This window comes from Morone saxatilis, unplaced genomic scaffold (genome assembly GCF_004916995.1).
Source record: "Morone saxatilis isolate NCDOM2014 unplaced genomic scaffold, NCSU_SB_2.0 Contig22, whole genome shotgun sequence".
In the NCBI taxonomy this organism is placed as follows: domain Eukaryota; kingdom Metazoa; phylum Chordata; class Actinopteri; family Moronidae; genus Morone; species Morone saxatilis.
Window position 1 is genome coordinate 11,128,085 of NW_023339785.1, and position 8,839 is coordinate 11,136,923.

The following is an 8,839-nucleotide window of genomic DNA, read 5'->3' on the forward strand; positions in this document are numbered from 1 at the left end:
TGCTTTCCATAGAGGATGAAGCCAAATTCCATTTTCAACCAACAAGAGCCATTGTACATGTGGTTACAAAAGGCAACCTTCTATGACACGAAATTATAACAGCAGATAAATATCATAATAAATTATATTTTTCTGTTGTCCCTTTTCTTCGGATTGTGACTTTTCACACCAAACACAGTGACATACAGCAGCTACGTATATATCACACACACACACACACACACACACACACAACTACACACACACACCAGACCTTGTGCCCTTTGGGTGTCTGAAAACCTTACCCCCACAAACAAAAGTACATAATATGCCTACAGTCCTGTTAATAAACATACACAATTTCCTTATTATTACTATAGAATATAACATAAATAAAAATAATAATTGACTCAATTTTTACTTTAAATAGGGTTTTCTTCTTTTCTTCTGACCTGTAAATAAAACTACAATTTACCTTTGATACCCAATGAAAAAAAGATCGATATGTACTGCACCTAAAAAAAATAAAAATTATAGTATAAGAAACTATACCTACAATTGTGTCATAAAATATTAATAGTCTATGTGGATCACCAGTATAGGTAATATAATCATAATATAATAAAGTTTAAAAAAATACCAAGTATATGTATATATGTGTATATATTATATAATATCTATTTATTATGTATATGGTAATATATATATTATTATATATATATTGTATATATATATATATATGTATATGTAGTATATGTATATTATATGTCATATATGTATAATATGTATATAATTATATATGTATATTGTATATATGTATATGTAGGTATATTTTTATAATGTGTAATTATATGTTTTATATGTGTATCATTTAATGTTATAATATGTGGTATTATATACTATGTGTGTATATATATATATATATGTGTATATATATATATATGTATATATATGATAATATATACACATAATATAAGCAATTATATTTTTACACATACAACAGTGGAAAGTCCAAACATGAGAAAGTCAACGAAAAATAAAATAAAAAATCAAGTGGTTATCCCTGGACTGATATCCAGGTGCGTGATGACATTGTGATATGTGAAGTTTTTCTTTGTCCTAAAAAAAGAAGGTCATTACTAATTTTGGCACTTAAATAGAAGAAATAGATTAAAACACCTTTAGTAATGCTTCACAGCCACAGTTTTTATTGGCCTTAAGCACACACATAAGAGATGGAAGACCCACTGAATTTATTGCAGCATTTTCGAAAAATTCCAAAATGAAGATAGATTGCTCCTCCCCCATGTAGTAAGATATCAACAATACATTAGCCCCTGCCTGCAACCTGTTTTTTATATGCTATTATTTATGATATGGTGAAAATTATTCCTAATTATAAATAGCTTACAGTTATTTCAGGTGTGTGCATTTTGTTTGATGGCTGTGTGTATTAAGTTTGTAGCTTGACCTGTTTCCCTCCACCACCTGTCCTCCCACTGTGGGTCTCCAGGGTGCTGCAAGGGCGAGTACAAGGAGGCTCAAGTGGAAGCACGAGGAGGCGCATTTAGTTCCCATGCTGACTGAGGCTGGAGAGGGCGGTCCAGGTTCACCTACAGCAGAAAGGCCCAGCAGGATGAGGACTCCTGGCCTGAGGCACGAGTCCCTCGGCAACACAAAGACGCGCCTGGAGACCCGTTATGCAGATCCTGGAGGACCACAACAAACAGCTGGAATCTCAGCTACGCAGGCTCAGGGAGCTACTGCTACAGGTACACCTCTTTGAGAGGCATGGTGGTGGGGTGTCATGGAGAGAGTTCAGCAGTAGTATAAATACATTTACTGAAGTACTGTACTTAAGTACAGTTTTGAGGTGCTTGCAAGATGAATTTCTACTTCTTATCCAATTCCTATTGGGAAAATAGAGCCAAACCTCTGAAACTGTAGTGAACCTGAGTATATTGAGCTATAATAAAGTTTGGTTATTTGTGTTTATTATTGATTTCCAAGGTCCATTTAAATCCAAGTAAATATTTATTTATTATTATTGGAAACCTTAGTCTTAATATATGTTGTGGACAAATGTAATATTTTTTCATGTTTCCTCCCTCTCTATCTCTCTCTCTCCTCATTTATTTTCTGCCTCTTCACTTGTCACTGTCCAATAAACGTGAAAATGCCCCAGAAAAAGAAAAAAAAATGATTGAGATCTCCAACTTTGAGCGATATGCTTCTTGGCTGCACGCATCACTCAGCCATATCTTATATGACTTTTCTGGGTGTAGCCACTCTGAGAAGTCATTAAGGAGGTGAAGGGCTGGAGCCATTTGTTAAGGTGGAGATGTGTGTGTACAGTGTTTGGGCAATCACCATACCATGAAGGTGTTACATGTGGACAATACAAACAATAAAGGGGGGAGATAAACCCATGAGATGTCTTTCCCAGGTTAGTTACTATGACAAAACTTAAAATTAATTGAAGATTGGGGTTTACTGGTGCCTTGAAAGGACTGCTCCAAACGATGTCCCAGTTTATCTTTTTGTTAATTTGAAACACATCTTTCTCTGAGCCATTCCTGGAATTTAAACCATAGAGTAGGATATGGATATATATATATATATATATACGTGTAGATATAATATTGATTTTCATTGCCACATGGCTGTTATGAACTGTATGTCCAGACTGGTACCAATGATGTGTACTTTATTATCTCCTGCATTGTTGAATGACTCTAAAGCAGCAAACTATGATTATCCCTGCTGGCCTCAGCACTTGTAGTATTAAGAGGTTAACTGGTCTAGTCTGGGCCTGTTTTATAAGCCTGTCCGGCTTTGTCCAACTGAGACATTTAACCCAGATCCGGTCATTCCTTTCCTCAGAAGATTTATAAAAGGTCATCCATGCTTTTATCTACTCCAGACTTGACTATTACCTGACAATTTATTCTGATTTAAGCAGGCAAAATATCCAAAGACTACAGCTGATACATTATATACATTATATTTATTATACATACAGCTTCTGCCAGGATCTTAACACGTTCTAAGAGAAGGGACCACATCACACTAATTCTTGCCACCGTTCACTGGCCACCTCTGAGTTCTTGTTCATTTCTGTCTGACCTCTGCTTGAGATCTTCTGGCAGGGCCTTATTAATGGTTTCAAAATCTCTTCTTGTCACTGAAGGTGACCAAGCCTGTCAAGGACCCTCAGTTATCCTAAGGATCTCAGACAGGCAAACTCTGTATGCTCTTTTAAATCTCTTCTTAAAACTCACTTTTATCTTGTATCTTTAAACACGGAAGGTTTGATTCCTAGAGTCACTAACGTGTCCAACAACAGCATCTGCTCTGTTAATGGTAAACTGTATCAGCTATATTTCTAAGATGTAACTGAACTGTTGTGTGCAGTTTGAATAAAAGGCACAGGCAGACACATTCAAGTTCAATTGTTTTCAACATCTGTATGCATGACAATGCATACATCAACTAGCACAGTGCTTCACATACATTCTTAAAGTACAAAAAGGCAAAAATATGCAAAATGACATTGCCTCTTAAAATGTAAAATTGGAACTTATATATATGGCATTGCAAGTTGGAAATAGCAGACGTGGGAGTGCAAAAAGTACAGAATAGAAAGAGTTAAGAAAGAGGATCAGCCTTAAGAGACTCTGGAGCATGATATGAAAGGATTTACTGCAGTCTAAAGGAAAGGTGTGAGAAGGAGATGGAGAGGATAGTGGGAGCTGACTTATGCAGTTACTGGGTTACTATAATAAGAAAGTGTAAATTGTGAGCAGCGGGAGTACAGATGCAAATTGTGTATGCAGGTCACTGAATAAAGAAAAAGCAAAGGGGGGGAGTGACAATGAGAAAAAGATTCTGAGAAAGAGGGACAGGAGGTGCTTCTTCGGGTCAAATACTAGTAAATTGAGAGTGGAGAGAAAAGAGTGTGCGCCAGAGAAGGAGTAGGTACACATTGTTGGGTAAAACAAAAAAATGTTATTCAGTTCAATTTCTCCCAGGACCAATATTATAGTTTCACTTCCTGAAAAAATAAAATCAGTAAAATCTGCCTTTCTTTGTAAGTATATACATGAATTCCTCCCAATCTCTGCAGGCACCCCAGTTTCACTGCAACTACTGAACTTACTCACCTCTTGAGTATTGCTACAGTGTTGCTGAAAACAATACAAAGATGTCAGGTTGTATGTATGTTGTATTTTGGAATATCCTCAAGAATCACATTATGCATCTTTGATTGTGATTTGAGATCTTCCCCCACCTCTGTCAGTGTGTTTTCTGCAATGTTTCTACATGCAGTGCAATTTACTGTCTTTTTATCTGTCATTTATCAAAGCACAAATCACAGTAACATGATGGTTTTGTGTAACAACTGTTGGGCAAAATTGTTGATTGAAAAAAATTATTCTGCTCAGAGATGCCAGTTGAGGACTGCTGGCTGAGTGCCATTAACCATTACATTCATTACTATGTGAAGCGCTAAATGACTTTGTAGCCAGAACCATGATAAATATGAGCAATTATTTGGAAGGAATGATAATCAGTCTTTCCTAAAAACAGCCCAAAGATGATTCAGAGGCCAACGGATCAGAACCGTCAACCCTGTCTTCTCCTGTGTCTGGAGGGGGTCACCACGGGGAGCCAGCTAGCAGAGAGACCACTGACACTGAAGCAGCAGGTCAGCGATGTGCAGCAAGGCTCATATGTGGGCTTGACACATGCGCACACACACTGAATGTGAAAACATGCATCCTCCTCCTTGTACCCCACCCTCATCCATTCATAGAGATATAACATTATGTGTGTGTATGTGACAGGAGATGATATGGAGCATGAACAGGATACAGTGCTGCAGCTCCAAGAGGTCATCGAGCAGCTGAGGAACGTCTTCCCTTCAGAACCGGGTGAGTTTGTCTGGGGTGCATGGATTGTAGCAGCCGTAGCCCCTTGTGCTTCAGAGACAGACTCTTTGCTCCTCCATCACCCGAGGGAGAGTGAGAGATGGAGAGGAGAGCAAATATGTACTGCTGTGGGTCGATAGTCGGGGGGAGGGACAGGGAGATTAAATGGCAGAGAGGAGGAGTAAGATAAAGAGAGACAGTAGCACAGAGAGAGTGTCAGTGTCATACACTTTGCAAACTGTCCCATCGCATTTAAAATGCAATTTTCTGAGCAGTCCAAAGCCTGTAACTTGAACAAAGAAGGGGATTATAGTAATTATAGCCTTCTTAGTTATAACTAAGCACATTCAGTCAGTCTTGTGCATGTGTTCCTAAAATTGTGAAAGCCTTTCCTTTTTTCTCTTCCCCTATTTCCTAATTTCAGGCACCACCTCACACATCTAACCCTGAGTGGGCCTGAAGGAGCAGAGTGAAAACCTGAAAGGACGCCTGATGGCAGAGGGAGGAGCTCCATATGGCTGAGGTCAGGCCACAATACACCAGGCCCTGTGACGACTGCAGCAGCTATGATACCCAGAGCTAACCCTCTACTGGAACTCTGTGCACTAAAAGCCTTTTTCATGCAAACTGCAAAAGGCTCACGCTGATGTCCGTTTGGCCAGGCTGTGCTTCATGATTTCAGTGGCGCAGCCTGACACCATGTTAACGAGCCAAAGGAAACTAACGTTAGCAGCAGGTCAGGGAGAGACTAAAGTAAAAGTAGAAATGCCCAGCCAAGACACTGTGCTCACCAGTATCTGTGTAGTCATTCGGAGGTGTGAAGCTTTATATAAGTCCACAGCACAAATTGGACCTTCCACGAAAAGAACTTAAAAAAATGCAAAAAGGAATAAGAAGAAGATCCCCTTGTTTTGTCAGAATGCCTGTATCTTCAGTGTTTGTGGGGTTTCTTTCTCCTTGAATGTGTTATCATGGTTGTTATTTTGTTTTTTGAAGGGAGGTGGTGGGTTAAAGCTTGCTAGTGAAAACTAGATCAGGGCTGGGCTGACTGCATTTCATGTGGCTGCATGGTGCAGATTGTCAGGGAGTTGACAGCGCCCACAACGAGCTTATTTACTATTTACTTAGAATGACACATCATCAGTTAAATCCATGATTTATTTAAGACAGCCAAAGTGCCCGCTAGCACAGCGCCTCTGTATGCACACACTGTGTTCCTCTAATCTCTCAAACTGCTTGTCACTCTCATTGCTCACCTCTCCTAAGTGAGCCTTTTACGCTCATACAGAACCACTTGCACTCACCGTACATGCACACACACATGTATGCTGCTACATCCATACTCCCTGTTGACAATGCACCCTTTCCTCATTGTGCACAAAAAGCTCCCTGCATGATCAATAACATGTGCTGTGCTGCATCACTAAAAATACAGACTTCCATAAAAATGGAGATATATTTCATCTCTTTGGTTTTTGGGGGATTCAGACAAGCTCTCAGTTTTGAGCCAATTTGTATTGTGAGTGAAATTGGGTTTTGTTGAGGAAATGTCTGCCGATAAATATCAGCACGCAGGCGTCTGCTCTGGAGTCTTAGTGTTCTCCTGCTGTGTGCCGAGAAAGAGAAAGAAGCAGCTCCAGGCAATAGTGCTGCCAGGCTGAAGCCCCCTCTCTCACTCTCTCTCTTTGCAAGGCCACTTCCAGATGCTACAGGGGGGGATGAGGCACGCCACCATAACGTGATCCTACACTGACTTCATCCTCAATAATCCCCCCCTTCCATGTAGATTTAAAAAGAACAGTAGCTATTGACTCTTTATGCCTAATTTTCCCTTGCTAATCATACTTAATTGCTTTTAGATTTACAAAAAGACAAGAGGTTAAAATGGCTTTGCCCTCATCTTATCAGGGTCATTCTGTTCTAAACATAGCACAGTCAATTAATGCCTTAAATCCAAACTAAATCCATATAAAACAAGTTACTCTTTCTGGACTTCTTACATTATGTTTTTCATTCAGGGAAGGAGGTTGCATCAGGCGTGCGTTTGTGTGTTGTCTGTCGCTCCCTGGACAGGCCTGTGGTTAATTTGGAGTAACAGGAAAAGTTTAGAGTGTGGATCACGCCGCATAAGCATCCATTCATTGATACCAGCTAAATAGGGCTTTTATGGGTGCATGATACTGGGGATGCTTGGAGGGCCTAAAGATCTGAGAAAATGGAGGAAAGGTGGAAAAAAAATCCAATGCATTTATTGCTGGAGGGCTGGTGGGAGAGATCCACTTTGATGTGCCTGCCACAGCAAAATCACCAGAAGCAAGACAAGAGATTGCCTGAAACGAGTTGCTAAGCTGTGGTTCTGTGTGTTTCTCAGCAATCATATTGCCTCATTCTTACAGAAAAGACAGAGGTATACACAGTTAGGAATTCATACTAATCCTTAAAACGACCTGACCTCACATACATGAGTTTGAAACCATGTGCTGCATTCATTATGGGCTACCCCTCCAGGCACACAGCGCTCACATTTTGACACCATCCTCCTCAGCACTCGCTGCCTGTTAGTTTTGATACTGTTGCTAGGGAACTGCCCCCAAGGATGCAGTACCACAGGTTTGTGAGTTGGAAAGGTGATGTGCCGTTCATAATACAAATGCTAATAGCCTTAAGGGAAGCTAGGGAGAGCACCACTCTCCTCTTCTTCACTTCCACCTCCACTGAAGCCTGCCACTGTGTAGCTGGTTAAGATAATCATTATCCTCTGTCGAATCCGTCTCCACACCAGCATCACTCAAGAATTTGTTTTGGTAAAGCTCTCACAAGTCAGAACAAAGAACAGCGGTTCAGCTCGTGGGTGAAAAAAAAAACAACATGATAAGCAATGTTTATTCATAGACATTTATTTATTGGTATTCACACATCTCATTACACATTGATGATCACCGGCGGCCTCACACTCTTATCTCCATACTTTTGTATGTTGGTACACAAAATTATGTAACAGTGACAACATGTGAAAAAAAGAAGAGAAGATGAGGCATTCCCCACTGGGCTGCATGTCAACATTTGTTGTGTGTATTTTAAGATAATATAGACCAGGCAGACTAAAGTAAATACACTAGGTGATTACATTACCACACACAGTTTGTCCCCATGTTTCACTCTGCCGTTGCGGCTGTTTGACACCAGTGTCTAAATTCACTTTGATGGTCATACAGCTGAACAGGAGTCACACAGTGAGCCTCATCTCTCTTAGACTGCTTGATGGCCATGTACCAATTTCTATACTGGTAGTACTATATTCCCTGCACTCACCAAAACATACCCTGCTCTCTGTGGTATGACTGAAGCTGCGTGATTGAAGAAAAAAGCTCTCCACAGAAGCAAGAGTCCCTCCCCAGAGGACACTGCTATCGCTCTCCAGACTTCTGTTGCTGCATGTAGCCAGCCAACACGCTAAAGGCTCCGATCATTACTGTCCTGCCTTTACATCACACCCTCCATATTTGCATCTAAGCTTGTAATAAGGACACACGTGCGCTTGTATGTCGCCTCTCACATGACAGGGCAATGAATCACCTAACCTCAAACAAGGTGTTTAACACTAACACATATATACACACACACTCATACCTTACTGGTGAACTGAGGTTTCTTTTTTCTTTTAAATATAACCATTAATATACCTCATTAATAGTTTCAAATGTTTATTGTTTAATGGTTATGATTTTATGTTATTGTCCAGCACTCAAACACTTCTTGCTGTCTTTTCTCTGGAGTTTTTAATCTGTATAAAACGTTTTCTGAAGAAAGGCTTTTTACTGTAATAACAAGTGGGTTACTGGCTGCTTTCTACTCTTTGTGTACAGAAATAAAAACTTTGTATTTGGCAAACTCTTTGTCTGCCTGTGCTTCTTTTTTAATGTGCCTGC

At 39.9% G+C, this 8,839-nt stretch overlaps 1 protein-coding gene across 1 annotated transcript in view; it reads left to right on the top strand.

The window, feature by feature from the left end:
- Positions 1-8,016, top strand: part of drp2 (dystrophin related protein 2) — a 69,676-nt gene extending 61,660 nt beyond the window's left edge. The window contains 6 exon segments of the mRNA XM_035669273.1: positions 1,493-1,511; positions 1,514-1,678; positions 1,680-1,751; positions 4,570-4,687; positions 4,827-4,913; positions 5,335-8,016. Coding sequence (XP_035525166.1) covers positions 1,493-1,511; positions 1,514-1,678; positions 1,680-1,751; positions 4,570-4,687; positions 4,827-4,913; positions 5,335-5,354 — 481 coding nt within the window. The 3' untranslated portion in view covers positions 5,355-8,016.
- The last annotated feature ends 823 nt before the right edge of the window (positions 8,017-8,839 follow it).